At 46.1% G+C, this 22,362-nt stretch overlaps 1 protein-coding gene across 1 annotated transcript in view; it reads right to left on the bottom strand.

The window, feature by feature from the left end:
- Positions 1–22,362, bottom strand: part of VAT1L (vesicle amine transport 1 like) — a 166,025-nt gene that overhangs the window by 92,923 nt on the left and 50,740 nt on the right. The window contains exon 4 of the mRNA XM_081513888.1: positions 2,142–2,284. Coding sequence (XP_081370014.1) covers positions 2,142–2,284 — 143 coding nt within the window. The remainder of the gene's footprint in view (positions 1–2,141; positions 2,285–22,362) is intronic.

Raw genomic sequence — 22,362 nt, forward strand, 5'->3', positions numbered from 1 at the left:
TGCCTGAGTGCTGCAACTGCTGAAGCCTGTGCTCCACAACCAGAGAAGCCACCACAATGAGACGCCCAAGCACCACAACCAGAGACAGTCACTCCCACTCGCTGCAACTAGAGAAAGCCTGCGAGTAGCAGCATCGAAGACCCAGCAAGCCAAAAAAAAAAGGAATAAAGAACCACCTGAGGTGTATTTTTATATAGGAGGCAAAAGTAGAGTCTGAAAGTCTTTCAGACTACTCTACATAAAATAGATAAGCAACAAGGGTTTACTGTATAACATAGGGAACTCCATTCAATATCTTGTAATAATCTATACTGGAAAATATAATCATCTATACTTAAATTTTTTACAAAATGCCTGAGATCTCTGGACATCTGAGAAATGGATGGTGAAGTTCTAATATCTAGCTTTTAAGCTCTCTTTTCACACCTCATGGGAAATACCAGGGCAACCTTAAATAGCATGTGAAGTTGCTCAGTCGTGTCTGACTCTTTGTGAGCCCATGGACTGTAGCCTACCAGGCTCCTCCATCCATGGGATTTTCCAGGCAAGAGTACTGGAGTGGGTTGCCATTTCCTTCTCCAGAGGATCTTCCTGACCCAGGGATTGAACCCAGGTCTCCCACATTGTAGGCAGATGCTTTACTGTCTGAGCTACCAGGGAACTTGTAAATAGTATGTAGATCACCCCATTCAAAATCTAAAAACAAATTGGGAATTCAGACCATCAGAAAGCTTTCCTTTCCAGAAAACTTCCCAAGTTTCACCTAATCTGGTCCAAATCTATCACTTCAAGCAACCAGATCTCCCGTCTTGCAGCCCTTCAATTTTTCATCTTAATCAGGGATGTGGAGGAAATGTTTTCTCTGTTATGATGTTACCTAGACAACCTAATCCTTCATAGCTTACAATTTTGTGCTGGAGACTGAAAATACATAAGCAGTGGCTCTGGGACGTGGCTGAATCCTCCCAGGGGCTGCGAGTGGAGCAGAGCCTGGGAATCAGCCTTGAACACTGAGAATCAGAGGGAGAGAGACCCACAGATCATCTGCAAATGTGGCAGCAGCTGGGTGTGCCATCTGATTCCCTGTGTTGGCATGCACATGGCCGTGATCAATGGCTTCAGGATCACAGGTGGAATACGGATCCGGTTATAGACCAAAGTCTCCCCTGTGGAGACTGCAACAGCCAGCAGACTGACGCCTCGGCCTTGAGGCTCCCATCTCCCATTCATTCTCCCTGCAGCACCAGTGACTGTTCCAAACCAGTGTCCCATTTGTCACCACCGTGGTCCTTAGGTGGCTCTCAGCCACACCCAGGTTGGAGTCCACATTCCCTGGGGCTGTTATGTGAATGAATGAGAAATAACCTTCTCTGTGTTAAGGTCCTGTTGTAGCAGCTCTCACAATTCAGCTTAGTGAGTTACGTAACTTCTCAGTTCCTTGGGTTTATTTTCTCCAAAATGGGGATAATAATAAGGTTGTTGAGAGGATTAGATGAGCGAATTACATGTGAAATAGCCCAGAGCTAGTAATATGCATGTTCATCATTATGGCATTATGACACTGAGAAAGAGAGAGTGCGTACATGCTCAGTTGCTAAGTTGCGTCTGACTCTGCGATCCCATGGATTGTAGCCCGCCAGTCTCCTCTGTCCATGGGATTTCCCAGGCAAGAATACTGGAGTGGGCTGCTGTTCCCTTCTCCAGAGGATCTTCCCGACCTAGGGATCAAGCCTGAGTTTCCTGCATTGGCAGGCAGATTCTTTACCACTAAGCTAATGACTATTATTAGCCCTCCTCTAAATGAATGCTCCTGTTCTTTAAGAAGGGGCTTCCCTGATAGCTCAGTTGGTAAAGAATCTGCCTGCAATGCAGGAGACCCTGGTTCGATTCCTGGGTTGGGAAGATTCCCCTGGAGGAGGGATAGGCTACCCACTCCAGTATTCTTGGGCTTCCCTTGTGGCTCAGCTGGTAAAGAATCCTCCTGCAATGCAGGAGACCTGGGTCTATACAGTCCATGGGGTCGCAAAGAGTTTGGGTCTATACAGTCCATGGGGTCGCAAAGAGTCAGACACAACTAACAGAAGTTCTTTAAGACAGAAGTGCAAGGACCATCCTGGTGCTCTTGAGAACAAACATCTTACCTCTTCACTTCCTGCACATAGTCTGCATTTCTGTCGAAGAGGTGGGTCACGGAGTCCTTGATAGCTTCATGCTTGAAAGTAGAAGCCGTTCCGAAGACAGTCACATTGGGTACAGTGGAGCACAGCTGAGCCACAGCTTGGCCCTAGAAGTGAAATATAACAGACAAGTCACACAGGAGAGCTACCACCAGACAGCTAGTCTTGCTGGGCGAAAAGCAGGATTTCTCAGCCTTGGCGCTATTGATCTTTTTTTTTGCTGGATTGGTCTTCGTTGCAGGGGGCTGAACTGTGCATTGTGAGATGTTTAGCAGGATCCCTGGCCTCCACCTACATGGTACCAGCAGCATGCCCCCAGCTGTGACAACCAAAAATATCTCCAGTCAACATCGCTCATTATTAGAGAGATGCAAATCAAAACTACAGCGAGATACCACCTCACACTGGTCAGAATGGCCATCATCAAAAAATCCACAAACAATAAATGCTGGAGAGGGTGTGGAAAAAAGGGAACCCTCTTGCACTGTTGGTGGGGATGTAAATTGATACAGCCACTATGGAGATTCCTTAAAAATACTAGGAATAAAACTACCATAGGACCCAACAATTCCCACTACTGGCATATACCCTGAGGAAACCAAACTGAAAAAGACACAGGTACCCCAGTGTTCATTGTAGCACTATTTACAATAGCTAGGACATGGAAACACCTCAGATGTCTATCAACATATGAATGGATAAAGAAGCTGTGATGCATATATACAATGAAACATTATTCAGCCATAAGAAGGAGCACATTTGAGTCAGTTCTAATAAGGTGGATGAACCTAGAGCCTATTATACAAAGCAAAGTAAGTCAGAAAGAGAAAAGCAAATATCGTATATTAACACACATATATGGAATCTAGAAAGACGGTACTGATGAACCTATGTGCAGGGCAGCAGTGGAGATGTGGACATAGAGAACAGACTTACAGACACAGGGGTAGGGAGGAAGGAGAAGGTGGGACAAATGGAAACATGTACACTACCATATGTAAAATAGATAGTCCGTGGGAATTTGCTGTATGGCTCAGAGAGCTCAAACTGGGGCTCTGCGACAACCTAGAAGGTTGGGATGGGGTGGGAGGTGGGGCGGAGATTCAGAGGGAGGGGACATATATATGTCTATGGCTGATTCATGTTGGTGTATGACAGAAACCAATATTGTGGGGCAATTATCTTTCAATTAAAGAATGAATGAATTAAAAAAAAATATCTCCAGACATTTAAAAATGTCCCCTGGGAAACACAATCTCCCCTGGTTGAGAACCACTGGTACAGAGGAAGGAGAGCCAGCAAAACCCTGGTACCGAGACATAACAATGATCATTTAACCATCTGGACTTCAGACTCTCCATCTATAAATCAGCACTAATATTACCTACACCCCGGGGATCTTGGAGGATATCCTAGTTTGGATTCCCCAGAAGCAGATCCTGATGCAAGGATTTTGAGAGCAAGTCCTTTATCTGGAATAGGATCACAGGAAACACCAGGGTATTAAGACAGAAATGGAAGTCAGTCAATAAACAAATCAACCCTGAATATTCATTGGAGGTACTGTTGCTGAAGCTCTAATACTTCGGCCACTTGATGCAAAGAGCTGACTCACTGGAAAAGACCCTGATGCTGGGAAATATTGAGGGAAGGAGGAGAAGGGGGCGGCAGAGGATGAGATGGTTGGATGGCATCACTGACTCAATGGACATGACTTTGAGCAAACTCAGGAAGTTAGTGAAGGACAGGGAAGCCTGATGTTCTGCAGTCCATGGTGTCACAAAGTGTTGGACACGACTTAGTGACTGAACAACAAACAACAACAGCCTTTATCTAGAATAGGATTGCAGGAAACACCAGGACATCAAGAGAGAAACAGAAAACAGTCATTAAAGGGTGTGTTTATCAAATCAACTCCACCATGGTAACTGGAACTGGGTCCCTCTGAGGAACTCCATGAGCAAATGTAGATTACACCTTGGATTATCTCAACCAAGTGGTAAGGAAGCTGGAGTATTTATCCACCAAATTTCCATCTGATATGGGTTCAGGGTTGCTTCTGCAGCAATAACCCTTAGGCATGTCTGGCTTGTCCTTAGAGACCAAACGTGCTTCCACAGCCAGTTAGGAGCCCGAAGTGAGCAAACTGCATCACACTGAGTGCAGAGAAGGTGTGGTGTGGCTGGCAGCATCTGCTCCCGGGGTGTGGAATGAGGTAACATGTAACACAGGTCAGCGCCTGGCACAAAACATGGTACTCAGTCAATGTTAGTCATCCATACCCCATAGTGGCTTATTACACCCAGAGCTGAGATGTCCAAGCATATGAAGAAAAAGCCAGTACGTGAGGTTTAAATATCAAATGGTTCAAGAGAAATCACAAAAGTAGTTAGGAATGGGTAATCTTCCCATGCCCTTTTTCAGTATGGTCAGAAGTTTGAGTCATTGGACAAAATACTGTGATCGCATGCATTCACAAACCTTCCAGTAAAATCCAATTTGCTAATTAAGATGCATCCTAAAACCAAATACTACCTTTTTCCAGTATTCCATCAACCATCTTCATGAGGCAGAAATTATTAAAGAGGGAAATTATTCCACCGAAGGCATCTGTGATATGAATTACAGCCTCTCACTTTATTTACATTTTCATGTTGGTGGACTCAATCACGCTGGCAGGTCAGTTTGTGGAAATATGATTCTTCCCAACATTTGCAATGAAAGGCAACATTGAGAGCATCAGAAAATGTCAGATTTATAAACTCATCCAGTTACCCCCTCCTCCTCATTGTTTTATAGAGCAGGGACAGGATACTCTGAAAGGTTAAGGTGACCCAGTTCTTCTGAGGCAGACCTGAGATGCAAAGCAAGGTCTCTTGAATTCCAGCTACTGCCATTTTCTATTATGTCATGCTGTCTACTTATTTTGACATTTCGAGCTAAGTGTACTTTTAAGTTGCTGTCTAAAATAGACACATTACTGACATGCTCGCTTGGAGGTCAACATTTCAGAACATGGCCATGAACCTGAGACTCTAGACAGGCTGTAGTTCTCTGCTCTAAGAATAGCTTTGGTATTTTGGTTAATTTCTTTTTTTTTAAAAAAACTTTATTTATTTATTTTTGGCTGAGTTGGGTCTTTGTTGCTGCATTCGGGCTTTCTCTAGTTGTGGCAAGCAGGGGCTACTCTCCAGCTGCAGTGTGAGGGCTTCTTATTCAGGCAGCCTCTCTGGTTGCAGAGCATGGGCTCCCGGGCGTGCAGAATTCAGTATTTGCACATGTGGGCTCAGCAGTTTTGGCACGTGGGCTGTAGAGTGTGGACTCAGTAGCTGTGGCACACGGGCTCAGTAGCCCCGAGGCCACTCAGTTGCCCCAACCAGGGACCGAAGCTGTGTCCCCTGCATTGGCAGGCAGATTCTCTTTTCTTGGCAGGCGGATTCTTAATTACTGAACTACCAAGGAAGTCTGGTTCATTTCTTTATCTCCTGATTTTAGAGAACAAAAAAGGGATTATCCTTCCTGTATGTGTGTCCTGAGTTGCTTCAATCTCATCCGACTCTTTGTGACCCCGTGGGCTGTAGCCCCCCCAGAGTGTAAATGTAAGCAACCAACGTGAGGATCCTTGAAAATTCGACAGGTACTGCTGGGGTGGGAGCTTAGAGCTGGTGCTCATAGCTGTGCAGTCCCTCCTGCCTTCTGTCCTTAAGCAAGTGAGTGAAAGTCGCTCAGTTGTGTCCCCCTTTGCGGCCCCGTGGACTGTAGCCTGCCAGGGTCCTCTGTCCCTGGAATTCTCCAGGCCAGAATACTGGAGTGGGTAGCCATTCCCTTCTCCAGGGGATCTTCCCAACCCAGGGGTCAAATCCAGGTCTCCCACATTACAGGCGGATTCTTTACTGTCTGAGCCACCAGGGAAGTCCTTAAGCAAACCTGACATTTATCCACTCAACTTCTTTTCAGATTCCTACTATATGCTACCTCGTCACACTGTGTAATAGATGCTGGAGCGGCAGACTCCTGATATGCCTTCATCTCTCTCTCTAGTCCCACTGAGGCCCACAGTTGTGTATTGAACTACTATCTTACCAGCTGTCTTCACCTGGCCCTCTGGAACACTTCAGACTCAAGCGATCCAAAACATAACTCATGGCTCTCTCCAAATGAGTTACTCTTTGTATGAGCTTGCGAGGGTTGCCATCATGCAATGCCACAGACTGGGCGGCTTAACCAACAGAACTTTGCTGTTTCACGGTTCTGAGGCTGGAGGTCTGAACTCCAAGTGTCAGCAGGGCTGGCTCCTTCTAATGACTGTGAGGGAGGGATCAGACCCAGGCCTCCCTCCCCGGCTTGCAGATGGTGGTCTTCTCCCTGGGTCTCCTCACACTGGTCTTCTCTCTCTATGCCGATGTGTCCACAAACCCCCTTCTTGTAAGGACAGCAGCTTTGCTGGTTTAAGGCTTACCCTCAGGACCTCATTGTAACTTGATGATCTCTGTGAAGACCCTACCTCCAAACAAGGGCACATTTTGAGGTGCTGGAGTTTAGGGTTTTAATTTATGAACTGGATGAGGGCAGGGGGACATGATTGAACCCCAAACACTCTTCCCACTGCATTTCCTGCCTCAGTGGATGGAGCTGCACCATGCACGCATTGCTAGACACAGAAATCTAGGAATCATGCTGAACCCCTCTTCCAGCTGGCACAGATGTTGCTTCCACTCACCATCTCTTGTGACCGCCACTTCCGCCTCTGGACTATGACAACACCCTGCTCACCAGCCTGGCTGTTTCCACGTGTACTTCACATAGTGAAGGGTGATTTTCCTCAAACAGACGACTGAACATTTCATCGTGTGCTGCAAGGCTTCCCAACGCCCATCCCGCCTTCCGGATGAAATGCACAAGGCCAGTCCCCTGGGATCTGACCTAGTCACCTCGCTAACAGACGGCCGTCTGCCTTGACAATATTCACTCCCTAGCTACACACACTTGAGCCATCACTGACATGGCCCTGACCCTCATCCCAAGGTGTTCTCAGAATAAGCCTTCAACCTTCTTTTACTAAGGAAGGAGCTGAGGTTCACGGAGGCCAGGGGCCTGGGCCAAGGCCACCAGGATATGATGCAGCTTGATGTGCTGTGCTCACCGGCTGAGCGACCCTGAGTAACCATCCGCTCCTCTGCATTTTATAGTATATGCGTCATATGGCATACTATATAAATTCTAAGATTGCTGCTGGGTTATAAGACATAATGCATCCACAGGCTTAGCACAGGGAACACTCAATAAGCATTTGCATTTATTGCCACTAGGACTCCTATTGCTATTTTTCTCCATATTATTATGGTTATATGGGCAGTGGGAGTAGATCCACGATCTACTATTCCTCAGCCCCACATGCTGTTTGCAACAGTGCCGGTTTTCCCAAACGCTTCCCCTCTCCTGTCATGACCTGGCTGTTCACTCCCTTCTGCAGCTCACAGTACTTGCTCTGAGGCCGCCCGTCTTCCTGAAATCCTCCCCAGGGTCCCAGGCAGAACCTCTCCCCTCTTCTAGGGCCACCACTGAACGTCCTCCAGGACAGCAGCCACCACCGCCTTCTGTGGCTGCTCACTGATCCATCCACACACTTCAAGGGGTCAGAGACGGTGCCTTGTGGGCTCCACATCCCAGTGCCCAGGGCAGAGCCTGGCACGCAGCAGGTTTTTGGTGAAACATGTTGAATCGATGCATGAGAAATAACAGGGGTTTGATGTAATGGGGAAGCCCCTTGCAGATTTCTTTGTTCTTTAGTTTTGCAGAGCGGGAATAAAGCAGAGATTTAACATTCAGCATAACTAGTCTCTGGCCCAAGCAGAAATTTACCATTTCCGTTTTAAAGAGAAAGATACATGTGGTAATAAAATGAAGTGACAGAAGTAACTGGGTTACCTACATATTTATATTATTATGTAATATACATGAGCATTAAATGTAATATATAATACATAAATATATTATATAATATAATCACACTCAGCCCTCATGGATACTGATTCTGCATCTGTGGAGGCAACAATCAGTGATTTGAAAATATTCTGGAAAAATTAATTCCAGAAGGTTCCAGAAAATAAAACTTGAATTTACCACATGCTGGCAACTATTTACATAGAATTTATGCTGTATTAGGGCTTATAAGTAATCTTGAGATGATTTAAAGTACATGGAGGATGTGCATAGGTTATATGCAAACACTATCCCATTTTATATAAAAGACTTGAGCATCCTTGGATTTTGGTTTCTGTTGGGGGAGGGGTGTGGTCCTGTGGATACCAAGGGACAACTGTGTATATATAATTATATATACAATCTATAACTAGTATTATATGTATATATGTATGGGCTTCCCAGATGGTGCTAGTGGTAAAGAACCTGCCTGACAATGCAGGAGACAGGAGAGATGTGAGTTCAATCCCTGGGTTGGGAAGATCCCCTGGAGGAGGGCATGGCAACCCTCTCCAGTATTCTTGCCTGGAGAATCCCATGGACGGAGGAGCCTGGTGGGCTGCAGTCCCTGGGGTTGCAAAGAGTCAGACACAACTGAGCACACATTCATGCATATATATAATATAAATGCACATATAATTAGCACAATATACAAGTTCAGTTCAGTTCAGTTCAGTCACTCAGCCATGTCCGACTCTGCAACCGCAGCACGCCAGGCCTCCCTGTCCGTCACCAACTCCTGGAGTCCACCCAAACCCATGTCCATTGAATCGGCGATGCCATCCAACCATCTCATCCTCTGTCATCCCCTTCTTCTCCTGCTCTCAATATACAAGTAGTATATGTAATATTATAACGTCTATTATTATATAAATAATGATGGGTAGTAAACATAAGTTCAGTGCACCTCTATTTGCAGCACTCCCACCCCCTCTTTTAGCTCTTAATTAATTCACTCAGGCAATGAGAGGCTCTTGCAAGATCCTCAGTGATTTTCTAAAATAAATAATGCTCAGCATTCTGTATTTAAACAGAAAAGTGCTCTCCCTCACATTTATAGAAAATCTGTACCCTCCCTTGTCCAGCTCCCAAGGTGAATGCAAGATCAGCATCTAATTTATCCTCGGTTTCTCCCACGTGCCTAGCAAACAGCATGGACTCAATAAACATTTGTGGAAGACGGAGTGAATTTTCAATAAAAAGGATTTTGCAATTTACCTGCAGACCCAGAACATAAAATGAACAAGACAATCCAGTCTCCCAGCAACAGCAGTAAATGGAGATTTGCATGTACTTGTTTCTAATTGATTCCCCTTCCCTCTGTAGGATGTAAGAGCTCGCAGCAAGCCTCTGCCTCCCTTCCCTGCAGCTAATAGCGCCGCAGTTAACAGCGGCTGTGGTTCCTGCCTCCCACCTTGTGCCAGGTACCGGGCTAAAGAGTTTCCTTAAATCCTTAAATCACTTGTAGGACACTTTGTTTCTCTTTTATACCTGAAAATGGGGATTCAGAGAGGAAAAGGAACCTGTCCAGGGTTATGGCGCTTGTACGTGATAAGGCTGAGGTCAGACTCAGCTGTCCCTGACTCCATGGCCACTCTGCTATTAGTCTTTTTGTCCATCCCGCTAAGCACTCAAGTTGCTGACATGGAAATCTTAGAGAAAGCCATGGGTCCTTGACGTCAGTCTGGAAGGCCTCATTGATCCCCTCTGGATAGCTCTGTCTCAGGTTAAGATCGGTGAACAGATTTCAACCAGCTCGGTCCTAATCCCAGGGCTGTTGAGGTCTCCTCAAGCAGAGCACAGAGAGTGGGAAATCCAGGGCCAATAATTATGAGGGAGTTGTTTGGCGGGGGTGGCCTCTTATCTATGGACTGGCAGTTCAAAGCAAGATCTTATTCCAGAAAATTTGGGCACAGTAGATGAATAATTTGAGGAGCATGTTGTTGTTTTAGTTGCTAAGTTGTGTCCAACTCTTTGCGACCCCATGGACTGTAGCCCCAGGCTCCTCTGTCCATGGGATTCTCTAGGCAAGAATACTGGAGTGGGTTGACATTTCCTTCTCCAGGTGCTCTTCCCCACCCATGGTTCAAACCTCCATCTCCTGCTTGGCAGGCGGGCTCTTTACCACTGTGCCACCTGGGAAGGTCAGAGGAGCAGGTACATCTGTGTAAAAGGGTTAGTACATGCCTGAGACATATTCAGTATGTTAAACGACAGTTTTTAACACAGCTTTCTTGGAATTAAGACTGAGCCTGGTTGAAATTCTGGTTACCCACTCAATTGGAATTCAGAATAGGTGGTCTCTGTTATATGTGGAATCTAAAAAGACATGATACAAATGAACTTATTTACAAAACAGAAGCAGACTCACAGACTTAGAGAGGAACTTATGGTTGCTGGGAAGGAGGGGGAATGAGGGGAGACATAGTTCGGGAGTTCGGGATGGACATGTACAGACTGCTATGTTTAAAATGGATAACCAACAAGGACCTACTGCATACCACAGGGGACTCTGCTCAGTGTTATGTGGCAGCCTGGATGGGAGGGGGGTTTAGGGGAAGGATGGAAACATATGGCTGAGTCCCTATGCTGTCCACCTGAGACTATCACAACACTGTTAATTGGTCACACTCCAGTACAAAATTAAAAGTTTAATTTAAAAAAATTTAAAAAAAATTCACAGACTTTTGGAGACAGTAGGGGAAGGAGAGGGTAGGATGATTTCAGAGAAAAGCATTGAAACATATACATTACCGTATGTGAAATAGATAGCCAGTGGGAGTCTGATGGATGACACAGGGAACCCAAAGCTGGTGCTCTGTGACAACCAAGAGGGGTGGGATTGGGGGGGAGTTCAAGAGGGAGGGGACATATGTATACCTAGGGCCAATTCATGTTGATGTACGGCAAAAACCATGACAATATTGTAAAGAATTATCCTCTAATTAAAAAAAAAAAAAAAGAAAAAATCTTTGCTTATGGAATAGGCGCTCCTATCAGGGCACTGATAGGACACAGCATCAGATTTTCAAGTAAATAGGAGACAATGGAAAGATGGTTTCAAAGGACCTCTCTGATACAGAAGTTCTCTACCTCCTCATCATATATCACAACGCTAGCTTTAGACAGACTGAGCATATGGAAAAAATGCCAAGTCTTTCCTAAGCACCACACCCTCTCACCACAGGACCTTTGCACATGCAGGTTCCACTGCCTTGTAGCCCTGTCCCCTGTCTTTTCTCTTGGCTGATTCCCAGTCATCCTTTGAACCTCAGCCTCTCTGTCACTTCTTTGTCGCTCATTCCATCATTAGAGGGCTATTTCATGACTGCCTGTAATAGGTTAGACCCTAACCCTAACCCTATGGGAGTTACTGGAAAGATAAAGGTGAGCAAGTTATAAACGGTCCCTATCACTTTGGAGCTTGCATTCCTCTAGAGGCAACAGATATTAATAAAACAATGATACTATTAAACGTATAGTCATACACTTTAACCAGTAGAGTGAGAATGCCTGTTCCAACCGCTGAACCACTGGGATAAGACCACGTTGGCACACTGCACTCTGGCAAATGTGTGGCAAATAAGGGGCACGCACGCCAGTGCATGTGGACACGGGGAGGGAAAGACTAGACAAAATGGGAACTTGAACTTGATCCCCATGGTCTCTCCAGCGCCATGATTTCTAGGTCACATGGACTGGTTCTTAGCTGGTCTATAAAAAATGTATTTGAAAAGCCTCCCAAAGAGAATGAGAGTTTACACAGTATCCTGCATTTAGTGAAAAACTGAATTTTCTACTGCTAACTTGACATTTCTGAGATCACTTATAAAAGAGAATTAGGGTTATTTCTTCCACGAGCTGTTTTCACTTTCAAACAGCTCCTAGAAACCACCAATCATTCTTGTGGTCAAAGAATGGAAAAGAACGAGCTTGGGGGTGTATAGAGGAGACGCCTGGAGGAAACAGTGAGGGCGGATTGTTCTGTTCCCAAGAACCGTCAGTTTACTTTTTCATCTTCATCAGGGCAGAAAGGCACTTGGACCAGGAGAGATAGATGAATGTTATCACAAAATTTAGTGCATTGGAGACCTGAGCCCTCCTTATGCTTTTCATATGACAATACTGACTCCCACACTGGGATTCAGACACAGGTTTAGAAACTCTTCTTTCTCCCCAGATCAGTGCTGTCATTTGCCTACTCAACAATTCACTTGACTCAATTGTTGTAAGAAGAGCAAATTCACATCCCACTGCGTGGGCTGATCCATGTGACCCACCATCAAAGGCAGCAAAGAACATTCTATGTTTTCCCCTAGTACATTTTCAGAATCAGCTCCTCTTTATCTTGGTCATCGCTGCAAAACTCTTGAACTACACATGACACTCCCTGTAACATATATGTGCTGAGCATCTCAACAGCGAGAAGTTCCAGGGCACAGGGGCTGAGAGAGAAGGAGGAAAAAAGTGAAGATCAATGGAGACAGGCATTTTTCAATTGCTCAAGGTCTCATGGCACTGGAGAGATGACAGAGGATGAGATGGTTGGATGGCATCGCCGACTCAATGGCCATGGGTTTGAGCAAGCTCCGGGAGTTGGTGATGGACAGGGAGGCCTGGCATACTGCAGTCCGTGGGGTTGCCAAGAGTCAGACATGACTGAGCAACTGAACTGAACTGAAGGTCTAAATATGAATTTTTTTTTTAAATCCAAAAAAGCAGTAGACACATTTCTCTAGGAAGACCTGGTGGATAATACCTTTGATTTATGACTGGTTTTATCTATTATACAGCTCAGTGCTTCTCCTTGTGAGGTGCTAGTGGCACATCACTTCATCTGGAGACTTGTTAGAAATGCAGGTTCTCAGGCCCCCCCAGACCTGCAGGATCAGAATCCCCTAGGGGGTGGAGCCTGGCACTTGGTGGTTTAACAAGCCTCCCAGGAGATCGTGATGCCACTCATCCTTCACAGCCCCATTCCACTTGACGTGATTCAGAGGCTAAGGCCCCCAGGATGCTCTGAATACCTTAATAGCACATGTTTTATTTCAAGCCAGGGTAGCGCCTAGTTATTTGTCTGTATTTTATAAGTTCCAGAGGGTAATTCTAATGTGCAGGGTCTGCTGAGAACCAGTGCTCTATAAGGTTTCCTTCTTCTAATTTGGTCAGTTACAGCCTTGACTATGCGCCTCCCCGATGGCTCAGGGTGTAAAGAATCCACCTGCAATGCAGGAGACACAGGAGACACGGGTTCGATTCCTGGGTCGGAAAGGTCCCCTAGAGGAGGAAATGGCAACCCACTCCAGTATCCTGGCCTGGAGAATCCCATGGACAGAGGAGCCTGGTGGGCTACAGCCCATGAGATCGCAGAGAGTCAGACAGAGTCGACTGACAACTGAGCACAGCACAGCCTTGACTGCCATCCACTTCCTCCTTGCCAAGTCGAGGTTGACATCCGAGCCTGTGGGTTTAGCGTGTGAGATCCGTAGGTGAGGATATGACTAACAGTCTTCTGTGAGTCAGAGAGGCAGTAAGAGAAAACAGTTGCCCCTCCATCAGCAGGATCTGAGGCTCTGGAGGCCCGGAGATGTTCAGCCTCCCTGCTCCAGGGGCCTCAATGAGGCTGCTGAACACCCAGGTCAATTTCACTGATTGGAAGTAAGAGACATTTCCTGGCCACCCACAGCTCTGCCCATCCATTGATGGCAAGGTGAATATTTACACTTTTCCTCTGCTCCAGCTGCACTGAGCTCACGGCACAGGCTCTCAGGTGAGAAGCAGTGGGGCAAACTGGTGAAGAGCCTAGATTTATTTATCCAGTGTCATCTGCGCAGAGCTTCCTGTGTACCGGGCAGGGTTCTCTGCGCTCCACAGACACAAGCTCATTCCATCCGCATCCCGTCCTCCATGAGGAGGGTACCACTTCATCCTCCTCTTCCAGAAGAAAGAACTGAGGCATCGAGAAGTGTTGTAACCGCCCAAAGGCACACAGCAACAACAGAGACTAGATTTGAACGCACGTCGCCTGGCTCCAGCGTCCACAGTCTTAACCTCTGCCTTGCACTGCAGGACATTAGTGGGCCTGGGGGCTACGAGGAGAGAAGGAAGGGGAAGCATCTCTCACTGGCCAGGTGCTCTTTGCTAAGCACTGTGCCAGGATCCTCCACACACATCTCATTTGACTCTCCCAGCAAAATACTCCCAGCATGAAGACAGACTCAGAAGGATCAAGGTGATCCTGCTAGTCACTGGAAACCGAGAGGCTCAGAGAGGCTAATACTAATGTCAGGAAGTGATGACATCTAAACCCAAGCCTCGTTGTCACTAAGCCCAAGTTCTTTGTTCTGATACTAAAACAATTGCATAGAAACGAGATACATCCATGGTTGCAGAGCAAGCTAGAGCTCTCAGACCCCAGACTCGCTTCTGTCCTGGAGCTGCTGTGTAACCTGGTTGACCCCTAGATTCTTCTTCTCTAATTCAGGGATGATAACATTTACTCAATGAGGTCAACTATGGGTCAAAGGAGGCAACATGTGTGATGTGATTCACCACAGAAGATTCAGAGCAGGTGCTCAATAACCAGGCTTCCAAAGCCGCCTCTTCCAGGAAGCCATCCTGGAGATCCCTAGTGGATTGAATATCTCCTCATTGCTCAGCTGTGTCCACTCTTTGCGATCCCATGGACTGAAGCACGCCAGGCTTCCCTGTCCTTCACTATCTCCTGGAGTTTGCTCAAATTCACGTCCATTGAGTCGGTGATGCCATCCAAACATCTCATCCTCTGTCATCCCCTTCTCCTCTTGCCTTCAATCTTTCCCAGCATCTGGGTCTTTTCCAATGAGTCAGCTCTTCACATCAGGTGGCCAGAGTACTGGAGCTTCAGCGTTAGCATCACTCCTTCCAATGAATATTCAGGGTTGATATCCTTTAGGATTGACGGGTTTATCTCCTTGCTGTACAAGGGACTCACAAGAGTCTTCTCAAACACCACAGTTCGAAAGCATCAAATATCTCTTGCTTTGCTCTAAAACTCATACACATCACTTTTCAACCATCTTCCACTCTGTGCTGTGGTTCTTCTTCCCTCCTCCTCCCTCCTCTTCCTGTCTCTTTCTTTTGAAAAATCTCTCTCTCGTGTCTCCCACTAGCCCATCAGCTCCTTTAGGGGAGGACCATGTCTTATTTACCTTTATCCACAGCAGTGAGTCGCATTGCACAGGTCTCAGTAGCTTCATGTTGAACGGGTAAAGTAGCAGAAGAGACGGAAGTTTGGTGGCCAAGAGCAAGGTGGTCACAGAGGACCCATGATGTCAGAAGGCGACTGAGGGCTGGGACTGCACACATGTGCCCTTTCTAGAAGAGGAGGATTGGAAGGATGGTCCTAGCTGCTGCCCAGTAGGCTTCCTTGCTTTCTCCCTTGCTTGGATGCTGATCTGCCCCACATTCCTTGGGCGGTTCTGACTGTACAGCAATGACAGGAAAAGGGCTGGAAATGTATGTGCTCACTCTACGGATGGGCTGTATGACTGTGGAAAGGTATTTCATTTCTTGGTGCCTCCATGGTCTCATCTCTAAAACAGAGAAAGGGCTATCAACTCCAAATGTTGGTCTGAGGTTCACACACAGACAGATGAGTACTGAGTCCAGTGCTAGGCAGAGAGCAGAAGCCCAGCACATGTTTAGTGCCTTGCGCAATCCTTACATGCATGCTGTGTTATCTCCGGCCTCTGGTTAAGCCCCAGGGGCTCTGGAAGGGTTCAGTTTAGGGCTGCCACTCTCCCCTCCTCTACCACCAGACAGGTACAGCTGTGAGCCTTGGCAACCCAAGTGTGGGCATCTGTCTTGTAAATGTTTCAAGTTTTCTGTATATCAGGTGATGTTTTGACATATTAAGAACCCCACTGGATGGGGAGAGGCAGGCCCCTCCTGGGCTCTCCAATTCAATAACAAAGGGCTCCCCTGGGAGCCAAGGGCACTCTTTGATATGCAAACTAACCAATCCAGAGACCCTCTCTTCCTCAGTGTGTGTAGTGGTTCATACATAACCTCATAACCCTCTGCCTTATCTATCCCTTAGCCAGATAGGAGGCCTGTAATTGTTGTTCAGTAGCTAGGTCATGGGCCAGTATTGGGGACCCCATGGACTGCAGCACGCCAGGCTTCCCTGTCCTTCACTATCTCCCAGAGTTTGCTCAAACTCATGTCCACTGAGTTAATGATGCCATCCAACCATTTCATCCTCTGTTGCCCCCTTCTCCTGCCCGCAATCTTTCCCAGCATCAGGGTGTTTTCCACTGAGTCCACTCTTTGCATCAGGCGGCCAAAGAACTGCGAGTTTCAGCTTCAGCATCAGTCCTTCTGAAGAAAATTCAGGGTTGCTTAGCAACCGGCCCTATAGCCCAGTCCCCGCCGAAATGAGTCCAAATAGCCAGTCCTTGACTGTTCACCCAGCCCAGCCTGGCCTTTCCCACGAAACCCCAGTAAAAGTCATAGCCAGTATCTGCCCCGCTCCTTCCTTCTGCCTCCTGAGCACCCTGGTGTCTTTCCTTGTCCTTGTGCACGTGGTGTGCTCCTGTCTCTAGGACTAGAGAGTATAATAACCTTCGTTTTCCTGAGCCTTCCTCTGTCTCCGCCTGGGGTTGCATCAGACTGACCATCTCATAAAAGAATACAAAACAGCATCCCTCACTGTTGCCCCAGGGGTGAGTGTTTTTGTGCAGTGTACAGCCTGCCCAACTGCACATGGTAACTCTGCTAACCAGCCCTCCTGGGGATCTGTATCTTTCACTGGGACTATTTTCCCATAGACACCCGGGTACCCAAAGGACAATCCAGAGCCCACACTGCCTGAGAACTGGACTCTGGAAACCATGTGGCTGGAATCCTGGCCAGGGAGCCAGTCCAGGCTGCCAGATGGCAAAGTCCCCTTCACAGGAATTTAAATTGTGGTGGGTCAGAGTCACTTCCAGGCTGGCTGCCTTCCATGCGGTGCATCTGGATACATTTCCTGGATGATTACTGTTGCACAGTGGGATGCTGGATTCACGGTTCCCAGCCAAATTATAGTTTGTACTCACATTTCAGAGCTGTGGTTTTGATAAATGTGTCTATTTCAACCCAAATCTTGTTAGGTACGGTGAGCATGTAATGCATCATCCAAAGTGGTATATTCTTTGAGAGCAGGGGGGTGAGTGGGATGCCGTTACTAACTTTTCTCACTCAACAGGCAGAAAGTGGATGTGCCCTAGGTAAACTGGGTGGCCACACCTATTATTGGGCTTCCCTAGTAGCTCGGACGGTAAAGCATCTGCCTGCAATGCAGGAGACCTGGGTTCTATCCCTGGGTCAGGAAGATCCCCTGGAGAAGGAAATGGCAACCCATTCTAGTATTCTTGCCTGGAAAATGCCTTGGACAGAGGAGCCTTCTTGGCTACAGTCCATGGGGTCACAAGAGTTGGACACGACTTAGCGACTAAAACACACCACACATACACACAGACCTATTGTTGTGTGAGTGCCCTAATATCAAGTCAAGGACCAGAAGGAACAGGGTGGCCGGGAGAGAAGGGCAAAGGTGTAGGCATCCATTAAGACTTGGACTTTGACCCTTGATCGACCACTTACCACCGAGGGCTGTGGCCCAATGATTGTCCACCGACAGCTTGATTTCTAGAGTTGGGATGATAATACCTACCTATTTGTGCTAATAGGGATTCCCCGGTGGTGCTAGTGGTAAAGAACTCATGTGCCAATGCAGGAGCTGGTGGAGACAAGGGTTCGATCCCTGGGTTGGGAAGATCCCCTGGAAGAGTGCATGGCAACTCACTCCAGTATTCTTGCCTGGAGAATTCCATGGACAGAGGAGCCTAGACGGCTACAGTCCACAGGGTCGCAAAGAGTCGAACGCGACTGAGGCGACTTAGCACACACGCATGTGCTAAACAGACATACAGAGAGAAGCGCTGCCCGAGTTCAGGTACAAAGTGGGGGCTTAGGCAGTAACAGTTCACTTCCCTGCCCAACGACGACATTGTCTGCGCCCTGACCCGGGGGATCTGTGAAGCCAGCACGTGAGAGTGCCTGGGAGGCAGTCAGAGCCCCTGCTGGATAAGACGGTTTTCACAACTCGGTGGCTGGCGTTGTGCCTTTTTCTCAGCGTCCCTGTTTGTTGAAAGTACCTCGTTAGTCTGGCCTCTGGGCAAGACCAAGAGCCAGACTTTGGTTTCAGCTCCTGTCGATCTGAGAACAAGTTCACAGGAAAGCCCCTGCCCTGGGCATGGAATACTCAGACCTTCAAACCCTTGCTCCCCCCAACCCACCCCCTACCCCCACCAGCTCTCCTGGATCAGACTTCTGGCCTCTTTCTGTGACTGCCAATCCCTCAACTGAGGTTCTGAACCCGGTGTGGGTATAGAGCCCCTGACACCTGGAAGGTGGCATCGAATGCTTCTGGATGAGAGTGTGTTTCAGGTTCAGTCCCATAGGGAACAGAAGCACCATCTCCAGAGAGGAACTCCCACTGGGGTGTTTAGCCCTGTCCCATCCACCTTTTCTCCCTCTCCATCCCCTCATGACCTGTTCTCTTTAAAGAGCAGCTCACAGGGGAACACATGTAAACCCATGGCTGATTCATGTCAATGTATGGCAAAAACTATTACAATATTGTAAAGTAATTAGCCCCCAACTAAAATAGAGAAAAAAAAAGATATAGCAAAAAAAAAAAAAAAGCTGTGAAAAAAAAATAATAAATAAAAACACAACTTGAACACTTCCGGAAAAAATAAATAAATAAATAAATAAAGAGCAGCTCACTTCCCAAAGCTTCGTCCTGCTGTTTCATGCGAACAGCAGACTTTCAAAGTCAACTGACTTTCTTTGTGAATGCAATAAGTGTACAGTTATTTAACTCTTAATATTGTTTATCAAGACATCTCCCTTGGGTAGACATTAACACAACCAGTTCCTACATCATTTCTTGAATCACCTCTTTATCTGGAGCCCCCAGTACAGCAATAGGCACGCAGAAGGCGTTCATAAGATGTGGGAATGAATGAATGAATGAAAATTTCTTCGCATTTTTTCCCTTTTCTGACACATTTTGAGATCAAATTGCCAACATCCGTTGGATCACTCAAAAAGCAAGAGAGTTCCAGAAAAACATCAACTTCTGCTTTATTGACTATGCCAAAGCCTTTGACTGTATGGATCACAACAAACTGTGGAAAATTCTTAAAGAGATGGGAATGCCAGACCACCTGACTTGCCTCCTGAGAAATCTGTATGCAGGTCAAGAAGCAACAGTTAGAACTGGACATGAAACAACATTCTGGTTCCATATCGGGAAAGGAGTACGTCAAGGCTGTATATTGTCACCCTGCTTATTTAACTTATATGCAGAGTAATCAATAACTTCAGATATGCAGATGACACCACCCTTATGGCAGAAAATGAAGAAGAACTAAAGAGCCTCTTTATGAAAGTGAAAGAGGAGAGTGAAAAAGTTGACTTAAAGCTCAACATTCAGAAAACTAAGATCATGGCATCTGGTCCCATCACTTCATGGCAAATAGATGGGGAAACTATGGAAACAGTGACAGACTTTATTTTCTTGAGCTCCAAAATCACTGCAGATGGTGACTGCAGCCATCAAATTAAAAGACGTTTGGTCCTTGGAAGAAAAGCTATGACCAACCTAGACAGCATATTACAAAGCAGAGACATTACTTTGCCAGCAAAGGTCTGTCTAGTCAAGGCTATGGTTTTCCAGTGGTCATGTATGGATGTGAGAGTTGGACCATAAAGAAAACTGAGCGCCAGTGCACCAGCCCTGAGCACCTGGTCTCATGCATCAAACCTAGACTGGCGATCTGTTTCACATATGATAATATACATGTTTCAATGTTATTCTCTCAGATCATCCCACCTGCACCTTCTCCCACAGAGTCCAAACGTCTGTTCTTTACATCTGTGTCTCTTTTGCTATCTTGTATATAGGGTTATCATTACCATTTTTCTAAATAACATATATATTCTTTAGTATACTGTATTGGTGTTTTTCTTTCTGGCTTACTTCACTCTTTATAATAGGCTCCAGAGGGATGGGATGCGGAGGGAGGCGGGAGGGGGTTCAGTATGGGGAACACATGTAAACCCATAGCTGATTCACGTCAATGTATGGCAAAAACCACTACAATATTGTATAGTAATTAGACTCCAATTAAAATAAATAAATTTAAAAAATAATAAAATAAAATAACAAAAAAAGGCAGCTGAGCACCAAAGAATTGATGCTTTTGAACTGTGGTGTTGGAGAAGACTCTTGAGAGTCCCTTGGACTGCAAGGAGATAAACCAGTCAATCCTAAAGGAAATCAGTCCTGAATATTCATTAGAAGTACTGATGCTGAAGCTAAAACTCCAATACTTTGGCCACCTGATGCGAAGAACTGACTCATTGGAAAAGACCCAGATGCTGGGAAAGATTGAAGGCAGGAGGAGAGGGGACGACAAAGGCTGAGATGGTTGGATGGCATCACCGACTCAATGGACTTGAGTTTGAGTAAGCTCCAGCAGTTGGTGATGGACAGGGAAGCCTGGCGTGCTGCAGTCCATGGCGTCGCAAAGAGTCAGACACAACTGAGTGACTGAACTGAACTGAACTGACACAACTGAGGTAAGGTAAGGGAATACCTTGTTTCTTTCATGGTATCCTTTTCACTGTCCCATAAATTTTGCTTGTTTATTTATTGTTCTATTCAGTGAAAATGCATGTGCCATGGACATAAATCAATGTTGTGCATAGAAATCAAGCTGGTCTGAACACATTTCCATTGTGCCACGTGCCACACCTAAGTGGGAGGTTCTGACCTTTGGGGTACCCCTGACCACACTCAGCAGCCATCTGGAAATGGACAAGTCCTGTGAGTACTCAGAACCCTAACCTCACGCGCATGCATGGTAACAGTGCCCTCCTTAAGGTGGGTGTGAGGAGAGAAGCATATGACCCCTTGGAGGGCTGGGCATCCTGCCTAGCACCGGTAACATGATAGTTAAGGATTTCAATACCTGTTTCTCCAGCAGGATCTCTGACCAGGCAGAGATGCAGCACTCGGGCTGCGGGTTTACATGTGAGAAGCCTGGGGGACCGAGGGAGCGGGGACAGCTTGGTTTTTGTCTCCCTCCCTCCTCCCCCACACCTACTGCTTTCAGTCACTAAATATTTATAGGCTTCAGTCAATGAAAGTGCTTGCAGAGGTACACAGCTCTCATAGGTCCAGAGTTTCCTAAGTGCTTCCTCATTCTCTGAAAGCTCTGGGTAAGACTGAAGCTATTATTTCCCCAAGCACAGCACAAACTGATCATATTAGTAAATTCTCCTGGTAGAATGCAAATGCAATGGCATGTTTGGCACGATCTATGCTGATCTCTACCATGCTCTTTTAAAAAAATATTATTTGAATGCAGCACATGTTTGTGTTCCCCATAAAGAATGAAATTGGGAAAATACAGAAAATAATAAAAATGTCAATCATTATGCCAGATCTCAGAGATAAATATGCTACATAATTTGACTCTTTTTGTTCCAGTAGTTGTCCGACACATATAGATTAGTATCTGGCTGTCTAGAGAATTGAAATCACACTGAATATACCACTGTGTACCCTGATTAGTTTTTTCTAAGCTTACATCATGAGCACATTCGTGGGTCATGAAACATTATTTAACATCATTATGTTGACTGGTTGGGGAATATTCTATTGTGTGACATACTATAATTCCTTGTACCCCATCCATATCTTAGAGGAAATTATAATGCCATATTTCAGTGAACATCTTGGAATGTAGATCTTTGACAGTAAGTTTCAGATGGCAGGGTCTATATCTGTTTTACCTGCCACTGCATACTTTGTGTCCAGCCCAATGTTGGATAGACTGTAGATAGTCAATGTTTGAATACAGACTTACCACTTGTTTGACTAATTCCTTGATTATTTCCTTATTAGACATTGCCAGTAGATAGGGTTCCATCCTATAGTTTATATGGCAACCCTACCAGTATAAATTATGAGTTCCACCAGCTTAGTATAGTTCTAAAGAGGAGATGTAGGAGGCAAAGCAGGAATTACAAACTCTGGAGTCCACAGACTGATATAGCAGAGCGAGTCAATGGACTGATGAACTAGAGCAAGCTGACAGCCGTC

Source organism: Giraffa tippelskirchi, chromosome 7 (genome assembly GCF_054371585.1).
Source record: "Giraffa tippelskirchi isolate mGirTip1 chromosome 7, T2T-mGirTip1v1.2.pri, whole genome shotgun sequence".
Classification (NCBI taxonomy): Eukaryota; Metazoa; Chordata; class Mammalia; order Artiodactyla; family Giraffidae; genus Giraffa; species Giraffa tippelskirchi.